This window comes from Paramisgurnus dabryanus, chromosome 15 (genome assembly GCF_030506205.2).
Source record: "Paramisgurnus dabryanus chromosome 15, PD_genome_1.1, whole genome shotgun sequence".
In the NCBI taxonomy this organism is placed as follows: domain Eukaryota; kingdom Metazoa; phylum Chordata; class Actinopteri; order Cypriniformes; family Cobitidae; genus Paramisgurnus; species Paramisgurnus dabryanus.
In genome coordinates, this window is record NC_133351.1 from 10,681,847 (window position 1) to 10,705,989 (window position 24,143).

The 24,143-nt window shown below is 36.5% G+C and overlaps 1 protein-coding gene across 3 annotated transcripts in view; it reads right to left on the reverse strand.

The window, feature by feature from the left end:
* Positions 1–1,816: 1,816 nt before the first annotated feature.
* Positions 1,817–24,143, reverse strand: part of cacnb4a (calcium channel, voltage-dependent, beta 4a subunit) — a 32,580-nt gene continuing 10,253 nt past the window's right edge. For 2 of the 3 annotated variants that reach the window (XM_065251998.1, XM_065252000.2), the window contains 11 exons: positions 12,480–12,596; positions 12,055–12,177; positions 11,825–11,952; positions 11,318–11,394; positions 10,877–10,896; positions 9,684–9,764; positions 6,725–6,783; positions 6,523–6,632; positions 5,902–6,263; positions 5,456–5,641; positions 1,817–4,484 (listed from right to left, as the gene is read on the reverse strand). In XM_065251998.1, the coding sequence (XP_065108070.1) occupies positions 4,221–4,484; positions 5,456–5,641; positions 5,902–6,263; positions 6,523–6,632; positions 6,725–6,783; positions 9,684–9,764; positions 10,877–10,896; positions 11,318–11,394; positions 11,825–11,952; positions 12,055–12,177; positions 12,480–12,596 (1,527 nt within the window). In that variant the 3' untranslated portion in view covers positions 1,817–4,220. The remainder of the gene's footprint in view (positions 4,485–5,455; positions 5,642–5,901; positions 6,264–6,522; positions 6,633–6,724; positions 6,784–9,683; positions 9,765–10,876; positions 10,897–11,317; positions 11,395–11,824; positions 11,953–12,054; positions 12,178–12,479; positions 12,597–24,143) is intronic. The other variant, XM_065252001.2, reaches the window with a different exon arrangement.

Here is a 24,143-nt window from a genome sequence, read left to right on the forward strand (position 1 = left end):
TATTGGGAAAGCAGAAGAAATCACGCTTAAATGATAATAAATGATAGTCTCTTTAATACTTAGCCTATCGCTCAACTACGCATCTTTCAGAAATAAATAATTTGTAGAAAGTATCTTTTGCATGTGTTTTTTTAAACCTTTGAAAAATGTCGCATGGCCGAAGTGGGACTCATTTTCAGCCCTGGAGTTTCATATCTTAGACCGGCCCACTTTAGTTCACCACTGACTATATTAAAATAATATAATTAAATCCTCAGTGCACTATTCTTTGCAGCCTTGCAATTAATATATTTTCCAAAAATATAATTTCCAATTCAATGCAAATAGTCTAAAACAGTTATGATTTTGCCATAATCGTGCAGCCCTACCATAAGGTATTTTAATATTATTCAATTAACCTTATTCAAAAACTGCTGAAAGGGAACAAATGTTTTCCCCTATATTTTTTCCCCTAGAGTTTTGCATGAAATAGATGAAGAATAACTATTAATAGATTAATCATTGTTACATATATAACTTACCGGTAGATATAAAAAATACGACGTTTACCTTTTAGAGGCCGTTCGAATCAAGTTGCGCTCAAGTTTATTTTAAATCTAAACGTGCGGCAAGTGCACTCAAATATAGACGCGTCTAAAACAAAACTCGTGTTCACAGGCGACCGCTTTGAAAAGCAGAAGGCGGCGGCGCGTCATGCGTTGTCCATGCGTTTTAAATTAATATGGACCCTAATTATGATTATGAACGCAAGAATTACTTCGTGATCGGAAGTTGGGGCACAATCAACTTGGTCATAAAGCGGTGGGGACGTATACCACCCGCAAATTACGCGAGTGGGGCTGCTGTGAGTGCTGGGGACAGCAACCTTGAACCTGGTGGCATGATAACTATCTTTAAAATTATGTATCTTTAAAAAGATTAATTATATTTAATTTATACAGTGAAGAAAACAGTGTTATTATTCATTTGATTCTATTTATGTACCTAAATACTATAAGATCTTGCTTTATTTGTAACTTTGTTCTTTTCTATTTTTATATGCTCATAATTTCCGAAAATTATTCGATCTATGACTCAAAAAACGCAATGTAATCATCAATTTAACCACTACTATATAGTGAAATTATGTAATTTAAGAATGAGTCCACCCTATTTCACCCCTATTCTGTTTAAAAGTTCTGCCCTTGCCAGTGTTTCACACTAATTTGAGGGGTAAACATTTTTTTAGAGTTTGAGTTAAGGGTAATTTGGGGTTTCTTTGATTAAAACCAGGATCAGATGATTGTTGATCAAGGACGATCACATCTTACGTTGTGAAATCACAGCGACCCTATAATGAGGGGGGTGGAGCTTAGCCGGGGGTGGGGCTTAGCTAGGGGACCCCCCATAAGCTTTGACATAATTCGAACACTGCTTCCATAGTATTCTTTTTTCTACTATGGAGGTGAATGTGGCTCATGATGAGTTTAGTGCAAACATTTCTTTAAATATCTTCTTTCAAAAACAGGTTTGTTACAACATGAGAGTAAGAAAATAATGAGAATTTTCGTTTTTGGGGGAACTACAGTATCCTCAGCAAGATCTAGTGAACGTGCACAGGCAGTCCAGAAGATGGCGCTACAAGACGCTTAAATATCTTAGCGGTGGGACTGGGAGAGGATTGGCTTGGTATTTCATTTTCCTATTATGACAGAACTCACCGTGTTATTATAATTACAAAAATTGTTATAAATAATTATTGGCGTACATACTGTATGAATTCTTAATATGTACTTATTTTCAATAAGAAATATCATTTTTTAAAAGAGTTGGGAAAAATGAAACATCACAAGGAATTCTCAACACAATGCCTCTTACATTCAGTTTTATTTTACAAAATAAAATGCAACTAAACTCACTTATTTGTACACATCTATTTTCCAAAAACATTGTTTTTTACTCTAATGATGCAAAATGAAAGATATGCGTGCTGTCCTCTCAAATACCACCCCACACAAATAATACCCACATTTCTGTTTGAACCGTTAAGTTGCAGAGGGAGGTAAAGCTGTAGCATGCAGCACTGTACATATTTGCATAGTAAAGTGATGCCATTTATTTTGTATTCTTTTTTTATTAACATGCCACTTGAAAACTTTCACTGAGGAAAAATACATCTGTCCCCAGGTCAGGAGGGTTCAATGGAAATATCTGCATGATTTTACTGTGGTAGTGGTATTTAAGATAGGAAGTACAGAGTTGTTTTTTTTTACAAATGAAGGTCTGATCAGACATTAAAAAATAGCACAGAAAAATGTCAATGTTGGATGCATATGGAAAACATGTTTCAAAATGATTTTAGCCATTTGTACAAATAAAATTTTCTTAAACATATAGGCTGCCTTATTTACATGTATGATGTGGAATGGGGGTGGCAGTGATTGAAAAGTAAGGACACTTTACCTAAACAACAAAGACTGGCCCATCATTTCCAGCAATAAACATGTACTTAATGTTTTTAAATGCTACATTTATATTGTACTAAAATTAGTCAGTCGACTGCTGAATATCTTCCTACTGGCTGTGCACATAGCAAATGCAGTGGTTTATAATGATCAAAGCGACCTCTTCATGGCTTCTCATAGGTTTCTAAATAACACAGCAGAATGAAAACTGGACAAATCCAGTTGTTTTTCCACATAAACATACAGTTTTTACACTTAAAAATGACCAAATCTTAAATTAAATGAATGAAGTATGAGCACTTAATTAGGACTTAATGCTCTTTATAACATAGTAAACGTAATGGATGTAGAAACAAATAAATAACTCTGCTGCTAAGATGACACAGAAATGTAACTGTAATGACAATAAAACATCATGAATTTCATTACACAACATATGAACAATGTCAAAAATAAATGTTATTTTTGGTCAGATTTTCATAAACCTTTAACACGACCAAGTAGTTTTACACATGCAAAGCCAATACTGACACCTGACTGGTGCTGTTTTACACAAGCAAAAAGTACACAGTGCATAAATAGCTTTGCTAACAGCTCCAATAACTAAAGAAAAGCTCATGTTTATACATAAAAAACAATAAATAAACCATTTCTTTTTATAGTCTTACATTATCTTAATTTATCTATGCCTAATGATCTAAATTGAATTCCAATATTTTATAAATACATTAACCTTCAGTGTACCTGATAAAACCCACAGAAACAATAACATTACTCTCATTCAGGCACATGTTCAGTAGGTCAAGACGACAACGTCTGACAAACCTAAACACTATAGAGGAACAAATCGTAACATGTTTGGCACTGATGAGTATACATGGAGTCAATCTGGCACATAAAGTGAAACATGATGTGCTAAACCCATGTGGGGAAAAATTATGTCCAGGACACTTATAGAAATAACTTATTTTGTATAAAGAAATCTTTTTTGAGGGCCGTTCAGTTTGATTTTGTGATATCTTCATGAAAATATTTATGCACCCCATCAATTCTGAAAATGGATAAAAAATCAAACCAACAGTGCTATGATACACCGTCAGACAAAAAGGATCTCTAGCTGTCATTGGGACGGTAACCCAGTTTTTTTTTTAAGTACACCTTTTCACCTAAAAAGTTCAGATTAGCACCTATATTGGTACAAAATGTTTACATATCTGTACATTTTAAGACAGGGCACTGCCCCAGTGACAGCTTGGGACCATTTTTATTTGTAGTGTGACTGTGGGCATTATGGTATATATATATATATAAATGTATATATTGTTGCTACCTCTGTTTAGAAAAGTGTACTTTGACACTTCCTGTTGATATATTCATTTAGGTCACAAAAACAGCTAAAATTTTGACATGCGTGAAGCAATCCTGCTCTGTACCTGAGGGTGCCTGGTCACAGGAAAACATAAAAAAAGAGCATAAAAAATAGTAAATGCACGACACTCTGCTTCCATTGGCTACTAAAACCGTGCAAAAGGCTCTGTGCTAATAGTCTGCTTAAGCATTCCTGCATGCCAGCAAGTTCAAAATCTGTATGCAAATCCTACAAATCGTAAGAATGCCTGTTTTTGGGACCGGATGGCCAGTCGCTAAAATCTCCACACACCACAGTGCTGATATTTTGCATTTAGTAAAGACAACCCATGGATGGGCACCTGGAAATGCACTGCACTACATTTGGTGAAAATGGCTTATAGATATAGTAGTGGTTTGGGTATTGATCTAGAGTCTGTGCCGTGAGTCATTACTGTAGCTGCTGGGGGAGCCCCGGTTTCGGTGAGGTTTGTACGCGTCCGGGTAGGGATCATGGTAGTCTTCTTCCACCAGTGGGTAGTTGTCATGACTCTGCTGGGAGCTGGACGATAAGCGGTTATGACTCTTTTTTTGTCGTTCGTTGTTGTGGTAGTTCTCGTCTGAGGTCATCAAACTGTGCCTTTCCATTGGAGAGTGATCACTTATGTGATTGCTGTTTTTATTTCTTTGGCTCTGTTGAAAGTACATCGATATTAACATTAATGCTAAAAATGACCATTTAAAGCAACACTATGTAGTTTTTTTACCTTTAAATAATGTCTCTAAAATTATTTCAGTGATAGAACAACTTTTAACTGGACAAATTGTACTGTTGCTGCAACCTGAGCAGCCTCCTAGCTGCTACAAGCACACTCTGAAAGTGGAGGTGGAGGGTAGGAAACACAGCCCCGCCCCTCCCCCTGCCTGCAGAAGAGTGTCTGATACCAGGCACTGTTGCGCTTTTCAACCACATGGGGGAGCTGTAAGTCATTTTTACATGGAAACTACATAGTGTTGCTTTAATATGCTGCTTGAAAACAAAAGTCGGTTGGCTTGTGTTTTGGATGCTGGCATACTGGTGTCGCCTCCAGACATTTTACTCTAAATCTAAAAGACTTAATGTGTTGATGTATTTCCTATAGAAATAGTAAAAATATAGCAGTCTGGTACTGCTGGTTTTTTAAAGGGACATTGCACATATTATGCAAAATCCACTTTTTGGACATAAATGTGTGTTGAAAATGTGTGAAGCACACATGAAGCAAACCTACAATGAAAAAATCCACCATTTGCTCCTTTTTGATCCCCATTAAACAAAAGCAGTCTCATTAAGACATGCTGTTTTGATTCTCTTGTTAGTGTGACATCACAAAAACAAAGCCCCACCCACGGCCACTGACTCACTGGTTCATTCATTCATTTTACCCAAAAAGCTTTTGTACATGTGTTTGGAACCACTAAAGCGGCTAAAGATACTATTGTCTCAGACTGTATTCACGGGAATCAGATCTATTTTTAACCAAAAGCGCTTACGGTCTGTTGGTAATGGAGTGATGAGCTGCTCATTTGCATTTAGGTACACACATAAAAATTTTACTTTTTTTGCTCTCACCTTTTTGGACATGCTATAGCATGAATGAACAAAAATGCATGATAAGTTTCACCTGTAATCCAGAGATAGATGTGGGGTATGGAGACAGTGTAGTAGAGCCCAGGTTACGGCCCAGTAGAGGATTCAGAGGAGTGCTGAGGGAGGTGTGCGTGGCCCGCCAATAGGCTTCAAGGTACTCCGCCAGGTGTTCACATGCATCCTCCAACTGATTCTCATCCAAAATAATGTCAAACATTTCCTAGATCGAAGCAGAAACAGCGCTGTAGTGAATGTTTTATGAAAGGAAACGGACTGTGTGCAGTTTAGTCTATATTAGTGCCGGCTGGTATAAATTATGCAAACCCTTAAATGTGCTTCTTAATGTATTTTACAATTATGCAGTTGGCAGTATCCATTGCGACTTACAGCGCATTTCATCTACACATTTGGGTGCATTGTGTAAGTGACCTTTGCGTCCTTTACTCTACCGACTGAGCTTTGGGTGCTCTGGAAACTCACCGGAGGACACTGGGCTAATTTGTCTGCTGCCACCAGCTGGACATTTAAATGCTTGCTTTGAGACTTCCCTCGTGATTTGATCAGCCTCTGCAATACCTGTAAAGACACCCATACTATAAATAAAGAGACGATTACATCATTGAATACTTTTGTCATTAATTCAATACGCCAGATATGTGTAAAAAACAAATGCGATGGTAACTTTGTTACCTTAGGAGAAGACACTTTGACATGGACAATAATCGGAGCCAAAGATGTTTTGAGGAGCTGGGCCGGATGATTTATTGTGTCTGCATCCAGGACAACAAGCTGAAGGGATCTGGCCAATTCAAAGATCCGCTCGATCTCACTCTGAACCTCGGCTGTTAGACAGCAAACAGACACACGATTAAGCATCGCCAAACATGAACCAATATATATAAATTTAATGTCCAACATTTGCATTATGGGTGCATGATTTTTGAAAAACACTTTGGAGTCGGGACCGAAACCAAAACGCACTTGTAGCCAATCAGCAGTAAGGGGCATTGGGTTTCAGAGATCGTGCACCACGCCTTTATTTAAAGGACTTTCATTTAGAAAAGTGCCGTTTAATCCATAGGAAATCATTAGATGACATACCTAGATTGGATCTGGTGTTGGATCTCTCAATGATGGCTCTTTTACTGGGGTTATTCAGCACAGATCTCTTGGCTAAAGAGATGTCTGCAGTAACTCTTGTTATTGATATCCTGTAATCGGGATATACATGTGAAATCAGACTCTACTACATAAACATCAAACACATAAAGTAGTCTCTCTGTGGTGAAGATCATGACCTCACCTTCCTTCAAACCTGTGTTTTAGGAAATCAAAGAGAGCTTTCTGCATCATATCTGTTACCTGTCAAATCCATTAAAAACAATTAGGAGTTAAAATAAAGACTTATTGTAATTTTTTTATTCAGTTTAGTACTGTTTGACACAACCTTTAATTACTTAATTACAGTTAAGCTCATAATATTCAGAAATATCGCTTTAGCAAAATTGCTTCACTAGGTGGCGATGTTTGCAACCCTTCCGGGCAGTTCTATCTACTTGAAAAGCAAAAAACAGATCAAATCGCATACTAAAATCACAACTAAACAATATATTTCTGACCAACAATTAAACAAGAAATCAACTATTACAATATATTACAATAACTTTTGTTTCTTAAAGGGATAGTTTGGCCAAAAATGATATTAAACCCATGATTTACTCACCCCCCAAGCTGTCCGAGTTGCATATGTCCATCGTTTTTCAGACAAACACATTTTCGGATATTTTAGAAAATGTTTTAGATCTTTCAGTTGATTAAATGTAATGTTACGGGGTCCACGCCCTTCAAGTCTAAAAAAAGTGCGTCCATCCTTCACAAAATAAATCCAAACAGCTCCAGGATGATAAACAAAGGTCTTCTGAGGGTAATCCGTGCGGTGTTGTTGTAGAAATATCCATATTTAAAACTTTTTTAACGAAAATAACTACCTTCCGGTAGCGCCGCCATCTTAGACTCCTCTGTATTCAGGAGAGAGTATTAGCGTAGTGTACGCACTTTTCTTAGTGACGTATGACAAATTCGGAGGGCGGGGGCACAGAGCAGCAGCAGAGTAACCTCTGTAGGCTGCGTAAGCTCTCATCCTGAATGCGGACGCGACTAAGATGGCGGCGCTACCGGAAGGTAGTTATTTTCGTTAATAAAGTTTTAAATATGGATATTTCTACAACAACACTGCGCGGATTACCCTCAGAAGACCTTTGTTTATCATCCTGGAGCCGTTTGGATTTATTTTGTGAAGGATGGACGCACTTTTTTTAGACTTGAAGGACCACGTAACATTACATTTAATCAACTGAAAGATCTAAAACATTATCCGAAAATGTGTTTGTCTGAAAAACGATGGACATATGCAACTCGGACAGCTTGGGGGTGAGTAAATCATGGGTTTAATATCATTTTTGGCCGAACTATCCCTTTAAGCTCAAACTGCAATAATAACACGTTCAAGGCTGTTTGAGCTTCCGCATCGGATGATGATTGGTTGTTTTAACTGGGAGGCGTGACTTTTTGACAGGACCATATTGAGCATTGCATCGACCAGAGCGCAGTTATGCTAATTTGAAAACCACGCCCACTAGAGGGGAAAACAATCCAACCGCCTCCAATGACTTTGTATTGCGAGAGGCCGCCTCCTTGTCATTTCTGGCTTATAACAAAAACAGAATAATGCCTAAAAGCTGCTGTGTGAGAATGCATACAGCTAACAAGCCAAAAAACCCAGAAATAAGTTTTAATAAGCTGTTGAGCTGTAAAACCCAGCCTTTAAGGAGAAATAAGTGGATCGCCGACTACGTTTCCCCCTAGTGGGCGCAGTTCTAGTAATAGTAGTGCTATGAAAAGTTGCCTGTTTCCACTTTTGTGTCTTTAAACGCTCGTTTTTTGGGGTGGACAGCTTATAAAAACTTATTTCTGTTTTTTTGGCTTGTTAGCTGTACACCCCATCACACAGCAGCTTTTAGGGATAATTCTGTTTTTTGTTATAAGCCAGAAATGACAAGGAGGCGGCCTCTCGCAATACAAAGTCAATGGAGACGGTTGGATTGTTTTCCCCTCCAGTGGGCGTGGTTTTCAAATTAGCATAGCTGCGCTCTGTCTCTATAGCGGTGTTCAAACTTATTTTATCCAATATCTTTGAAAATATGTTCTGTTTAAACTGCTCATAAATGTAAACATTAACACCTAAGTTGACTTAATGATTTCTGATGTGTACTGAATATCCCAGCTTTTATAATGGTGAAATGGAGGCCTTCACACAACTCTTAGTCAATGGCCTATTCATAAATGACCCCATTTCTTATTATAACCTCAACCCGTATACATTGCTCTTACAATATCTTCACTTTATATTTGCTTTTTGCAGGTGTTTTTATCTGAAGCGACTTATGACTATACAGTGTATCAGTATGTGTGTGCTGCTAAGGAAATGCTCAAAACCTTAATAAATTGAGTGTAGAGTATAACTTCTGGTATATACAACAGTCGGAGTCCTCCAAACCCTCTTGCACAGGGGTCTCCAACCTTGTAAGCAAGGGCTACCACAATGGATAAAACAATCTGGAAGGCTACTTTTTTAAATAGTCTACTTGAATCTTTTTTTTTTACTTGTTGATTTAAATTTTATTTTACTTGATATATTTTATCATTGTTTAAAATGTTAGCATACATAAAACAAGCCAAGCTAATATAAAACATATGTTGTAAATAAATGAGGCTATTAAAAGAGTGCATTGGCGGGCAACTCACAGACTCTGTATGGGCAACCTGGTGCCCGCAGGCACCATGTGGGAGACCACTGCTCTAGCAACTATAGCAAAAACTGTATACTAATTTATACAATTGTGCATGAATGTCTTGATCAATGTTTATGTAAAAGGAGATTTGCAATTATGATTGAACAATGAGCTTAAAATATCAATATGTTGAATTCTAGTTGTAGATAATTGGCTGGATAGGGCATTTTAACAAATGTGTCACTGATTTCTAAACAATGGTTATATCTTTTCTCTGTTTCTAATTTCAAATGCTCCATTTTTGTGACAGGCATGTTGGTACCCAGAAGGTTGTTGCCGTGGTAACTCTGCTTGGAGATGATGACTGGTATTCAGTGACAAACCAACATCTCTTGCTTTAGAAGTGATGCCCTGGTTACCATGTCTAAATATACACATAGACACACACCATAGGGATTGGGGTGGACCTACCTCATAGCCCTTAAGCGATGGGCCAACTAAGACCACAGGCCTCATGGAGGGAACCACATCATATGGAGGAATGTGCTCGGCCTGTAGTATGACACCAGTTAAATGGTGAAATAATATGATGAAGATTTGCACTACTACAATAACCCTATACCGCTTATGCTCAGACCATTTTAATACTTTAAATAGTGTATTACCATAGGCAGAGTTTCGCGTTTGTGCTTGGGGGGCACCTACCGGCAAACATGGGTACTGCAATACTTTGAGATTAGCACGAGAGTGCGGCTTCATGGTTTTTAAATGTGGTATAAATGAATTAAAACTATTTTAGTTTTAGTTACTTAATATATCTATTCAAATATTTTCAAGGACTTTCCAGGTCCAATACCCTCAAATTCAGGGAATAAATGCGGGGACACATTTTAAGTGAGAACAAGGTTACATCATGTTACCTTTAAAGATGCATTGTTACAGTTCCCTTTGAGGGAACTCGCGCTGCATCACTGCGGTGACATTATTGGGACGCCTCCAGAGGTAAGTGCATCTGAATGTGCATATAAAATTCAACCAATGGTGAGGCTTAACGACAAAGACATGGGGGCAGAGGGAGCCAGGTAGGATATCGCTATCTGAAATATTGCCAAAGATGGCATTGCAGGGATGCAGGAAGTATGGCAAGGGAGACACAGTGTCTTGTTACCTTCTCAGGGAACAACAGTTACATACATAACCCAAGATGTTTTCATGTGTCAAACACAACTATGCAAAAAAGCATTTTGGTATGAATCAAGTTACAAACATAAAAGCATTTTTAAGTGAACATTTTAGCACGTGTGCTTAAAAGGCTAGAATTTTTATGATATTATCCTACACTACACAGGGAATAATATGGATTTTTTTCCAGAAAACTTGCATAATAGATTCAAGCACTTTCAATTACCTGTATCTATGTATGCACATTTTCAAAAACTTCCCAGGGCCTTGAATTACTTCCCCCAGATTCCCAAACTTTCAAGGATTTCAAGGACCCGTGGGAACTCTGTTATATTTCTATTTCATTAATAGCTCAGAGAAAATCATAATTGGCTCTGGTCTGGTGGGGGCCGGCTTGTGCCCCCCATCCCCCAAAACTCTGCCTATGTCTATAACAATCGTAGAGCTATGGCACAGAGCTGACCAATTACAGAATAACTTACCACTTTCTGTTTTTGTTTACCTGTGGTAATAAACAAGAGAAATAAATGTTTTTAAAATGCTGCCAACCATAAATACAAATATATCAAAATGCAAAGTATAAACGCAACTAATATATAATATAATATAATATAATATCATATAATATAATTATACAAAGTCATGTATTCTGTGAATATACATATTCATAAATGCTGTACACAAATATATAAGGTAGCTCATGTAATCTTTAAATGTCTTTGGGCAAAACAGCCTCAGTGATTTTCAGAAATATTTCTGTGTATTTTTTCTGTGTTTTGTGTCAAGACAAATAAACAAAACATAAAGTGGGTATGAATGCCTGCATACAATAAAACAGAAAAGCTATGCAAACAACATATTAAACAGCCTTTTATCAATTAACTCTGTTTATTCCCTAATATCTCTGTATTGTTAAATCTCACCTGCAGAAGGTGGGTTGGGTTTGAAGGTGCCGGACACCATTTCACCCAGACTGGAGGAGGAGTTACCACTAGACTTTCTGTGGTGGGTGAAGCAAAGAAGTGCTGTGTTTAGAATAAAATCTACTAAATTTGCTTGTGATTTTTTTTTGTCACACTACATTTATATTGGCTGTTCACAGACAGAAATTCTTCAAGAACACAAACAGCAAATAAAGTCTAAATATCTTTGTCCTTTCACATCCTAACAGTTCCTTTGATAAAGATTCAGAAATGACTAGCGAAAAAATCAACTGCACTGATAAAGAACACAACACATCTCATTCAAACAGTTTATGCATATTGTCGTACAGTAAATTTCCTTACACGATCATGCATCAAATATAAAGGACATCCTACATATTTTTGTGTAATTTAAAATTTGGCATAAGGTACTGTAGAAATCCTTTGCATCCAAAGCCTTTTAACAAATTCTTGTTTTGAAAATATGTAACTCAGCAGCAGTCTTACCCATGGTAACGCCCTCTTTTTTGCTCCTGCTGGCAGCGAAAGTTTTCAAGCTTTATAGGACTGGGGATGAAACCAATATCACAGCCTTCTTTCACCAGCCGCCCGATCCACCAGTCGTTGTTGTATTTCTGTTAAATAGACAGAAATACAAAATATTGCGTATAAGGTCAATTTATGCATTCTATATGATAGACTTTTGTTAAATAAATAACTTTCTATATCACCCTCACCTCCTTGATATGAAGGAAGTCTTTAGCATCAAATGAAATGGCAGTACCAGCGACAGGAACATCCTCATCCAGGGCACCACAATAGCTGACGTTCGTTCTCACAGCGAAGGCCACTGCTTTGGCCTGAGGATGATTTAAAACACCGTGTTTTACTACGGTATGTGTTTAAACAAGTTTTAACATTATAATGCCGTTTTATTTACTACAATTTTGACAATTTGGAGCAACAAGTTGCTGATACATAAATCAATGTATCGTAAAAATAATCACAGGTGTATTTTACAAGCATGATTGCTTTATCACAAAAATGAAATTTTTTGATAATAATGAATTATACAGTCAGTTAGGTACTGTGCAGGTTGATTTAGTATAAGATAGTTGAGTACTGTTTAGCTAGGTTTAGGTTCTGCTTAGTATAGCCTGACCTTCGCCCTTTCCAGTTGGACAGTGGCCTGCTGTTCTTTCTCTTGTTGGCCGCCCTGCTCCTCATCCAGTGAGACATCTGAATCAGACGGTCTGCTGTTGTACGAGTCAGCCGAACCCTGCACACACAATCGTAAATATCTGTTCATTTATTTCCTTTTCCATTAATCCACCCTATCACAAATCAACCAGAACATCAGACAGTCTGATTATACAAAGTATGACGTTAAATAATGACAACATATTGACTTTTAGATTTAATTTGATAGTGCCATAATAAATAAAACAATGACAGGCTAACAATACAAATATGTAACCCTGTCTGTGAAATGCAGGCTATATGGGAGCATCAAATTTTTATTTTAATCATTGGCCCTGCTCAGACAATATTAAAGATATCAATGCTGTATTTTTCAAAAAATTGTATTATGTAGGATGATTTTAGGAAGAAAACTGGGTTTAGCTGGGTTTTCATGGGCAGGGTCACAAATAAAAATGTTTTGAGCATTTTTCAGGAATAAACATACCTACACTTTTTTTATAAATCTAGTCAGACTCCAGAAAATGACAAAATAATTTAAAGTTATGAACTGAACCTAAATATGCAATTGCAAACCTAAACATCCTACAATTAATCTTAACCTGACATCATTAATATTCAAGAACTGAGCAAAATTACGCAAAGTCTGACAGATCATAAAAACATTCAAATAAAAGCAGCACCAAACGGTACATTAACTAAGATAAGCATGGGCGACTTTATTAGCCGTAATGCAAAAAGATGGGATTGGTAAGATAAATGGACGTTTAATTACACATCACATCTGCATATATTTTCTATGATATAAACCATCTTGATTATAAAAATGTAAATATGTACAATAATTATTAAAAGATTACACAAATGGGGATATTTTCTTAGACGCTTTATAAAAATGATCACATGCAGCACTTAAAAAAATACAAAATAAAAGTCTAACACAAAGAGACACCATGACAAAGATGATACTTAAATTAAAAATAACATATAAACAAAATGAGCTTTATAAGACTTATATTTTTATATAATAAACATAACATAAGTTTCCTCTTGGCTGGCGTAGTGTCACAAACCGCATAAAATACATCCTGTATATATTCTAAAGACTAATGATCTGATTGACTAATGATCATAGTTTTAGATATCATAATTAAAAAGCATTTTGCATTTCTTAAATGGCATAACAAAGCTGACAAAACATTAAAGGCGGGGTGCATGATTTTTGAAAAACACTTTGGAAAAGAGAGTCGGGCCGAGTACCAAAAGACACTTGTACTGGGTTGCGTATGTGTGGGGCGGGTCTATCAAAAGAAGGTCCAGATTCTATTGGGGTAGGGGCGTGTTTGTTTAGGTGATTTCAAATATCAACATTGCAGGGCAACCTGACTGGGTATGACTGTCACTTCATTCAGTACAAGAGTTGCATTAAATGCCACAACAACAACCATGTGTGTTGATATTCTAATCTAAATATTTTCCTCAAAGCCTGAAGATTCATTAACCTTGTAGCTCATCTCCATAAACTAATCATCTTTACTTACAAACATTTATTTTGCCACTGTAACAAATTTATCCAACAGCTATGCCTTCTCTCACACCAACACCAGCAAACAGTGTATTTGCTATTAAGGAATGATTCGGGTTTAGTACAAGTTAAAGGAATAGTCAATTTTCTTAAAAAAAATCCAGATAATTTACTCACCACCATGTCATTCAAAATGTTGATGTCTTTCTTTGTTCAGTCGAGAAGAAATTATGTTTTTTGAGGAAAACATTGCAGGATTTTTATCATTTTAATGGACTTTAATAGAGCCCAAGATTTAATAAGTAACTCAACACTTTACAGTTTTTTTCAACGGAGTTTTAAAGGACTCTAAATGATCCCAAACGAGGCATAAGGGTCTTATCTAGCGAAACGATTGTCATTTTTGACAAGAAAAATAAAAAATATGCACTTTTAAACCACAACTTCTTGTCTAGGTCCTTTCCTGCATGACCTAACGTAAATGCGTAGTGACGTAGAGAGGTCACGTGTTACATATATGAAACGCACATTTGCGGACCATTGTAAACAATAAACTGACACAAATACATTAATTAGTATCATTCGACATACAACAAGGAGGAACGGTCCTCTCTCTCAACACTTGTAAAACTGGGGCGTAGTTTCGTGTTCGTCCTCTGTGACCTCTTGACGTCATGACGTATTGCGTGGGGTCACGCTGGCGCATCACGACCGGATCTAGACGAGAAGTTGTGGTTTAAAAGTGCATATTTTTTATTTTTCTTGTCAAAAATGACAATCGTTTTGCTAGATAAGACCCTTATGCCTCGTTTGGGATCATTTAGAGTCCTTTGAAACTCCGTTGAAAAAAACTGTTAAGTGTTGAGTTAAGTATTAAATGTTGGGCTCTATTAAAGTACATTAAATTGAGAAAAATCCTGCAATGTTTTCCTCAAAAAAAAAACATAATTTCTTCTCGACTGAACAAAGAAAGACATCAACATTTTAGATGACATGGTGGTGAGTAAATTATCTGGATTTTTCTTTTAAGAAAATGGAATATTCCTTTAAGCTCCATTACAATTATTTGTTGTTGTTTATCACAGAAAGTCTTTTTTCATGTCCGGTTGTAGACCAGTATGGGTTTATAAAGTCTGATATGACCTTGATATTACTCAATATGGCATACCATATTACAATAATAACATCAATTGTCAAAGAGCTGTCATGAAAAATAAGCCCTGTCCCCTGATTCACTTTGACTGGCGATGACCATACCTCTCTCTCTCTCCCTCTCTCTCTCTCAATCTCTCGTTCTGTGTCTCATGTCATTAAAATTAAAAGAAATGCAAACTATAGTCAGACAGGGTTCTGGCACAGGCACATAATCTAGAGAAAAAAGCTGAGCTGATCCTATTCCTGATATTTCATACCATCAATGTGCATTTGTATGATCATCATTTCAGCTGGTAAGTGGTTACTCAATAATGTTATTACAAATTTCTTAAATGTTCCTGATGCTCAGCTGGTATGTGGTGCTAGCAAAGTTGTGGATTAAATTCCAGGGTTGGTCAGGTAAAATATGGACAAACCCCATTGTTGGGCTTTAATTAATAGCCAGTGGAGAGGGATGAAGAGTGGCGTTACATGAGCCCTTTTAAGCTCAACCTATGCTGTGTTGTTTTAACCAATGGTTAGTAAAAATATGGACATTTCCTTTGTTTATTTAACCCAACATATTTGACCCAACTATACTGTAGGTTAAAGCAACCCAGCATTTTTAGACGGATGCAGGGACTGATTAAACCTAAACAATTTGATATACGTGCTTTGTTCAAAATGTTAACAAATCTTAAACATTTTCAATTCAAGCTTCAGGACATCCTGTGTGATAAAATCAAAGATATTGGATATAACAAGATTGAGCACTCCTATTATTATCAGTAGGGGATAATGAAATCATGTTGCAAACTTTTGTGCAAATTTGATTAAATCTAACCCTTTTGCTCTGTTATGTTTATACACTGGTTGCTGTCTAACTACATACAGTATTGTTGTTTTACAATGTTACACCCTAAACACACTTTTATCAGTAAGAATCAGTCCCTGGGAATCAACCTTTCCCTTGCTAGTGCAATGCTCTAACAATTGAGCTATAGGAACACTTAATATGTTATTGACTTTTCTTTACAGCGCATATTTAGCCAAAAAATAAGCTTTGCCGCTTTTTAACACACAATGATCATTGTTATGACCTACGATCATGAACCCTTGTGCCCGGGACAGTCATGTGACCAGGATTACATAAGGTGATGCTCACTGAGGCGAGTAAAGTGACAGGGGCGGATCTGCTGTTGATGACATCAAAGCCAGTGTGATTCATCCTCACGTGCCTCATTCTATATTCCCATTCTCTGCACATTTTACTCCTGTTGTCTGCAGTATTATTCATATGATAGCAACATAATGCCACAGTGTAGGTACAGTAAAACGTAAGAAAAGTAGCCTCAGTCAGTTGGACTAAATTGTAGGGAGCAAATTGCAAGATTTAACAGCACTGCAAATAATCAATGAGACACAAGCGATCCAAGGAAACGTGCAAGCGTTTACAGATTTTGTCCTCAAACAATGGCTCAACTTTGGAACACATTACACCCCGTGGCCAGCTGGTTTGATTACTCTGTGTTTGCCGACTCAGCAATTATGATGGTTGATGGAGAGGGATGGCAAGGGATGGTAAAATTTCCCCAACAGATGCTAGCACAGATCTGCTTTTATAGGGTGCCAGCGTTTCAGTCACATGATAAAAATTTTATTTAATGCTTTGAATATGCCAGGTTTGGTTTGTCATGCTGAACAAAGTTGCACGATTATAATCAGTGTTGGGAGTAACGCATTACAAAATATTATATATTACAGTAATATATTAGTTTTTGCTGTAACGCAGTAATATAACGCATTACTAATAAAATTTTGGTAATATTTTACTCGTTACAGTCTTAGTAACGAGCGCGTTACAACAATGCATTTCAAAAATAGACGTGTTATTTTAATTTTTTTATTTTTGACCAATGCGCGCGACCAGCATCTACACAGGAAAAAGCTGCGCATAAAATAGTAATGGCTGCGTCCCAAACCGCCTACTTCCATACTATATAGTAGGCGAAAAGCACTACTTCTCATACTCTTTGCCTACTATATAGTATGGAGGTAGGCGGTTTGGGACGCAGCGTATGTCTGTTTCCAGGTGCTGTATGCAGCATGTTCATTTTTACTTTAATTTTGTATTTGACGCGAGCCGAATCTGGGAAGTCCGCGGCTGTATAAGCATTAACTAAAGTGGTCGCAATCAGGTCCGGTAGCGCCGCACACGCAAAATTCTGCGAATGAGAGCACTAAGTAAAAGCAACAGAAAGTTTATATCGGTCTCCTGTGCTGCTTGAACCTCAGAAGTAAAGAGACTTTTAGAAATCTTGCCAGTAAAATCTATTTCACCACACCAGCAATGATAAGGTAAGCTAACGTTGCTATGGTTACAGTCCATATACATAATAGATTGCTAGGCTATTCCTATGCTATCTACAGTTTTATTACAAACAGCAACCTAAACTACAACATAACATTAATGTAGACTTAAACATGGTTATCTAAATAGTACATTTAAACATCACTGTTTAAAGTTTTACCAGCCTTTGTATGGGAGCCTCATTGTTTGGCAAAAAGCAGTGTTCCTCTGTTTGTCTGTGTTTTATTAAGCAATTATGTGTTAACCTATATGTAATCCTTATATTGTACTGAAATGAGCTGTATTCCTTGAGGCCTGATCCTCCAATAGCACTTTTTGATAAGTGTCAACCCAGTGCATGGCAGGTTTGTGCTGTGAATCTGAATTAAAGTGAATTAAAGAATAGAAATGAAAAGAGGTTGCGTGTCTTGCCATGTTATTAGTCTATAGGTTGCATTATAGTGGGCTTTAGCTTTATTGTGTTTGGTATGTGTACCATCATTTACCAGACTTTTACCAGATCATTTGTCCATGTTTATGACTCTGACAGTCATTGTTACTGTTTTTTGCCATAAGTCTTCACTGTGCCTATTCAAAGCTCGAGGGCCAACACATAACTTCTAGATTTATAAGCATCAATAAACTACATTTTAACATTTTATAATGCCTAGTCATACTTCTGTTATTTTAATGAAAGTAACTCAAAAGTAACGCAAAAGTAGTGTAACTCATTACAGTTCAGAGTCAGTAATATTGTAATGTAACTAATTACTTTCAAATGACAGTAATTTGTAATATATAATGTATTACACTTTGGAAGTAACTTGCCCAACACTGATTATAATGTATAGCTAATAGTTTTTTGATATACTAGATTATGCTAAAAGTCACACAAACCAATAATATGTGACCCCCCTGTCTGTAAAATCCAGGTTAAAATCTCATATCTCAAGAGATTGCATAAGAGTTTGATTTCAATCATTGATTTCACATTCATTTCAATCTTTGACATGACATTTCTCAGTCAATATCAAGGTTATATTTTACAAAATGTTCTTTACATTATGTAGGATGATTTCATGTAGAAAACATTCAATCACAAAAAATAACTTTAGCTTGGTTTTCACAGACTGAGTCAGATATGATTACTAAAACTACTGTAGCATTCCTAATTTGTCCTGTTTTAATGTATATATTCTTTTAGAAAGATACCTACAGTCTTCTCACTCAAGCAATTGGCATGAATGCCCAGAGAAATGCTTTCTGTTTCTCGTCTATCATGACATACTTAGCACAAGACGGTTTTTTAATGATCCAGCCGATGCTTATTTATTTCCACATAATGAAATCTATTAACCAGAGCTTCCAACAGCATGGTATTTAAAAGCCATTCTGCATCTACAGTAAATAAAAATGCATTAGGTTAAAACGTCTCTAAAGCACTGCATTAAATACCGACTGCCAAGAGGCTCAGATGAAATCTGCTTACTTTTTAATTAACATTATCTGATTTTTGGAGAAAATCCAATGGTAAAGTGTAAATAGTGCTAGGAGTATTTCTTCATCTTGGTATGTCAAAGCATTATTAAAATAGTACAAATATTTCAGTGTAACGGTATGTTTGTGGAAGGAGATAAGGTAAATCTAATATGAAATAAACTTTAACAAAAACAGGCAAACTGGTCAGGTACGCACACATTAAACAACTACGAGGACGGACAAGAATGGGGAGAACAGACTGACCCTGCGTCCCAATCTGCAAACTATCCATCCTAAATATATTTCAAATTAGAATTAGTATGTCCCAAATCATAGTATGTTAAAATGAATATCCATAAAGTTCCCAGATGGTCTACTGTTTTAGGCAAAAGTTCGAAGGGTAGATCCCGGGACACCCAAATTACTGATATTACCCACAACTCACTGTGAGAGGGTGGCATTTAATTGTGCTATAAAGAATTAATATATTAAATAAATGATGCGTCACTGAATCAATAAATGAACTCATTCCCGGCTGCCAGCCATTTTTTGAAAAGTTGCCCGCCAGCATTTTTTGTGATTTTCACAAAAGTTTCACAAAATGCCTTGCAAGAAACTTTTCTTTTAAAATATATAAACATACAAATATGTCAAATGAAAGAACAGACTGCTTTTAAACAAACAATAAACAAACAAACAAAATAGGAAAAAACTTTCGTCCTATCTGCTTATAAACTCTTAAATATGGATATTTCTCTGTAAAAATTTAAAAAATTGCAAAAAGCTGAAATAATTGCATTTTTGTGAATGAATTTTGTTAGAGATCAGACTCAGAACGATTATCAAAACATACACAGAGTTTAAAATGAGTAAATAACGTTTTGGCTTCACTTTTTTCTTTTTCATACATTGGGTAGTCCACTACCCATAGTGGATAATTCTTGGTATTGCAGATTAACAGTTTAATCAGCAACACTTTTTTATGCAAATGTTTTCTCTTAATTGCAGAGATAACTCGTCAATGGCGGGGAAAGAGTTAAACTACAGAGTAAACATTATATGGCAAATAATGAATAAAAAGAAATTATTAAATGCAAAGATGAGTTTGTCACAGTTGTAAAAAGTATCTGAAGAGTTCATATTAGTACCTTAGAGGTACATATTGGTACCAAATGTATACATATCTTAAATATACCTAAATAGTACATATAGGATCTTTTTAAAGGGTACTGACCAATCGTGCCGCACAAGCCCTGAAAAGTAAAGCCAAAACATCTCGATCGCCCCCCAGTGGTCTCAGTATAGGTCATAAACCCCGCCTCCCCCAAGTTATTTAATGGGACTTGAGACCAACTAAACAATTTTATTACACTTCAATTCTCTTTTTTCCGAAGCTGGTTTCTGTCATTTACTGTAGTTTTTGTCACGCTGATGTAAAGTGTAACTGCGCAGACTCAAGACCCAAGATGTCAGCGCCGTATCGGAACACTGGCGGCTTCACTTTTCACCAATGGAAAAAAGCGAATGGGCGTCATCCATCTTTTTTTACAGTCTTTGGCAGTGGTTATTAAACTGAGGGCCGAAGCACATTTATCATGAACTCTGTGCAATTAAACCTACAAAAATAAGGCTACTAACCAACAGCACTACTTTGTATCATTGTATCATTCAATATGTTTTGTTGAATTAAAAAGAGTTTTAGAACAGTTTTTTTGTCATAAATTTTCTTTGGGGGGCCGCAAAGAAATGCACCGTACCCAAGGGGGGGGGGGGGGGGCGCACGCTGAAAAAGTTCGAGAACCACTGGTCTATGGTACTGACCCAGTGACAGCTTGGGACCATTTTGTCTGATAGTGTACATTTAAAATGCAAAGCTACTATATGGTGATCTTGTGTGGAGCCAATAAAAAATACGCATGGATGTCATGACAACAACAAAGCAGCTCTCTTGCATTTCATTTATCCAAAACCAGAAACCTAAACTTTAGTTACCCAAATGCTCACCAAACGCAAACAAAGAAATAACAGCCGAACCACAAGCGGCACTCGTGTAGTCTGCCTCAGTACACCATTATCTAACCACGTCAAGTGTGTGCTTGGGTTTGTCAAGCCGCACGTTCTTTTTATCTTCAGAGATTGTACACGGCGTGCACATTTTTATGTGATGCCAGCAGGTCTGAGAGCATTTGGGGCCCTCAAAACCCACTGCACTTGTGGATTCCTTCCTGCTTTCTTAAAAAAAAAAAACACAAAGCAGATAATATCAGTCGATAAAACAGCATCCCCCAGTTAAACAGATGAATCATGAGCTGAGCACCAATGCCTGCTTGTGCCGTGGATAATTACAGATAAATCTCTTAACAACACAGCATGAGATCACTACCATTTAGGGCCACATCTGATAAAAGCAAATACTTCACCATAAAAAGAAAAGACAATAATGTTTTTGTGTCACGTATTAGGCCTTGAAATCAAAACTATTTTAAAACAAAATTAACTAAACTGTGAGGATAAATTAAAAACCTTAGGCAGGTTTATAAGTAGTTCAAAAATATTTAAGTTTGATTAATTACATTTTTACACAAGCCACACACACATCTCTGCTACAAATGAACATTTAAGGTTTGTTTCTAGTACTTACCATTCTTGAACAATTACACCAAGCGTGACAGAAGTGCAAACGTTACAACTTACCCCATAGGTGGGGTTAATTGTAAGAGGCAGGGGGTTAGTTGTAACACTTGCTAAAAATTAAGTTTGCAGGCAAATATTTCAATTTTGTCTATGTACTTGAAGTGGATATATTGTTTATATATCTGTCTATAATAGACAGGTATCCACACTGTATTCATTCATCCAGCCCTTTTCTAACAATAGTTCAATTATAAATAGATACAAATGTCTAAATATGTGAGAAAAAGCGGCACAATTATGACAAATTTTTTTTATATGTGACCCAGTCTGTAATAACCATTCTACAGTTTCAAAATCAAATTCTGAGAGAACGAGCATCAAAGTCTGATTTTAGCCATTCATTTCATTTTGATTTCAATCTTATTCAATCAATATTAAAGATATGAACAAAAATTAATTTGACACACGAGTTTTGATAAGACAGGCACATTTTTTTTGTTGGCAGCCAGCAATCATTCATGTGTCGCCTATTTAAAACAACGGCGAGAATTACGCAAATGTTAACGGTTTTCATATCGTAAGTGTTGAGGGGTTAGTTGTAACACAGCTTTACAATTAACCCTGTTGGGTCAAAACATTTCCAAGCCCACAAAAAAGTTGCTAAGAGCTGCAGACATTTCAAAACGATGCTATGTTTTAGTCAACAAGACACTGATTAAGATGACATGGTATGGGATTTGGTATCTTACACACCCAACTTAGAAAGCAAAAAAAAAACATGTGATGAAAAAACTTTACATGCATGCCACCAAAACACTCGTTCATCTATAACTCTCTGGAAAAACATTATACATAACATTTCCAATAATTTCCAGGAGATTAATTTTTGGCAGCGTGAAAAAAATACCAGAAAATCAAATAAACGCTCAACTTTGTGCAACAATGTAAACAGTCCGTGTTACAACTAACCCCGCGTTAGTTTTTGCCCCCCACACCCCTATGCTTTCCGTATTTTTGTTGCTGACCTAGAGCCTCTGTGGCCAAACTTAACTTAACTTGTGCCACAGATTCATCAGTCACTTGCTAGAAATTATAGGCAGTTGTCAACATAGTCAATAGTCTGTAAAAGAGATAGATGTGTGCCTTATTTTATCTGTTGACTAATGAATCCTTTCATTGTAGCTGTTCATTCATCAAAATAAATAATTATATTGCATTTTAAGTTCAAGTTTAGCACACTATCTGATTTAGTCTGCGTCTTAAGAAAATGTAAAACATCTATGAAAAAGAATAAGAAATCACTATGCTTTAAATGCTGTTTGATGACCTGTGTTTGTTTATTAATTCTTAAAACCATTCCAGCATCTATGGATATTCATGGTGAGTACTGGTTAATCCACACACAAATTAATCCACACAAGTTGATGGAGGCCACCTGACCCGGCCGGGGCTTCCTGCTGTGAGGTAACAGTGCTACCCACTGAGCCACTGCGCTGCCTGTTTAATCTGTGTAGCTGCATTTATTTATAAGTCATAACAGTTGATATTTTGAGAACACAATTATGGTTTATGAACAGAGGAACATCCTCAGTCCTATAAATATGAGATATTTCATGAAGCGGATAGTACTTGTTTGAACCCTCAATTACCTTTAATATTCATAAGCTGTAAGAGAAGAAAAGAAAAGAGAGGCCGACACAATTAGACCGAGGCTATATTAAGATCTAGAGGAAAGCAGATACTATTTCATTTTTATGACAATTTCCATTTGCACCATCTAATTTCAGATTAATAATAGCTGCATGGTATTAAATTGCCCTGTACACAAAACACATATAGATCATTTGTGCATTCTTGCTTAATATTGAACAGATGGATGAATGGATGGATAGACGGACAGGAGATAGATAGGTAGATACAATCTAAAAAAGGATATGTAGGATATTTTTTTACACTTTTTTTGTGCTATGCCATTTAACACTATGGGCCCTATTTTAACGATCTGAAACGCAAGTGCGAAGCGCAACGCGCAAGTGAGTTTGTGGGCGGATTTATGAAAATATTTTAATCGTTATTTGCATGAGAATTTTTTAACGCAGCCACACAATAAATAAAAACTATCACCACAATGCTCACCACTATGATTCCCCTTATCTCGTGTATTAATATTTTTTTGTGTAACAATTTATGATTTGCAAAAATAACTGTTGCATCTGTGTAGATTAGATGCAAAGTGTATGCGCGTTGTGCAAGCTATACGGTCAAGCATGCGCCCTTAAAATAGCATAATGAACAACGCGCAACGCGCCACAGACTTTAAACTTTTTTTTTCTGGTCAGTGGCGCAATTGTTTTTTGAAACTGCAAAATAGCATCAGGGATGGTTTGCGCCGGAACACGCCTCTTTTTTTGCGCTGAACCGCCCAGGGTGTTAAAAGTAACACAAAATGTGTTGGTCCAATAATAGCACAAAGATGTGTCTAGTTTGGGACAACGGATTTAGTC